This window comes from Penaeus monodon, chromosome 20, assembly GCF_015228065.2.
Source record: "Penaeus monodon isolate SGIC_2016 chromosome 20, NSTDA_Pmon_1, whole genome shotgun sequence".
Taxonomy (NCBI): Eukaryota; Metazoa; Arthropoda; class Malacostraca; order Decapoda; family Penaeidae; genus Penaeus; species Penaeus monodon.
In genome coordinates, this window is record NC_051405.1 from 35,906,077 (window position 1) to 35,906,338 (window position 262).

At 48.9% G+C, this 262-nt stretch overlaps 1 protein-coding gene across 1 annotated transcript in view; it reads right to left on the bottom strand.

Annotated features, from left to right (window-relative positions):
* Positions 1–262, bottom strand: part of LOC119585783 (glutenin, low molecular weight subunit-like) — a gene marked incomplete in the record, with an annotated part of 14,550 nt that extends 14,288 nt beyond the window's left edge. Inside the window, 1 exon segment of the mRNA XM_037934498.1 lies at positions 126–262. Within this exon segment, the coding sequence (XP_037790426.1) occupies positions 126–141 (16 nt within the window).

Below are 262 nucleotides of genomic sequence, written 5' to 3' on the forward strand. Positions count from 1 at the left end.
CCCTCGCCACACCTTGCTCTCCTGCCCTTCCGTTCTCTCCCTTCAATACATACACATTAAAAAACACACACAAACACACCAACTAGTTTATCAATCCTAACCCGTAACAAAAGGCCGAAACTTACCTCTCTTTTCAGACATGGTTTTACGAGAGTGGAGAGCGAATGGAGGACTTAGAGCCTAGTTTTAATTGAGGAGAGGGAGAGACGAGAAGGTCCTGCGTGTTGTCGCGATGGCGGAGTGACGAGAACCTGCTGGCTGG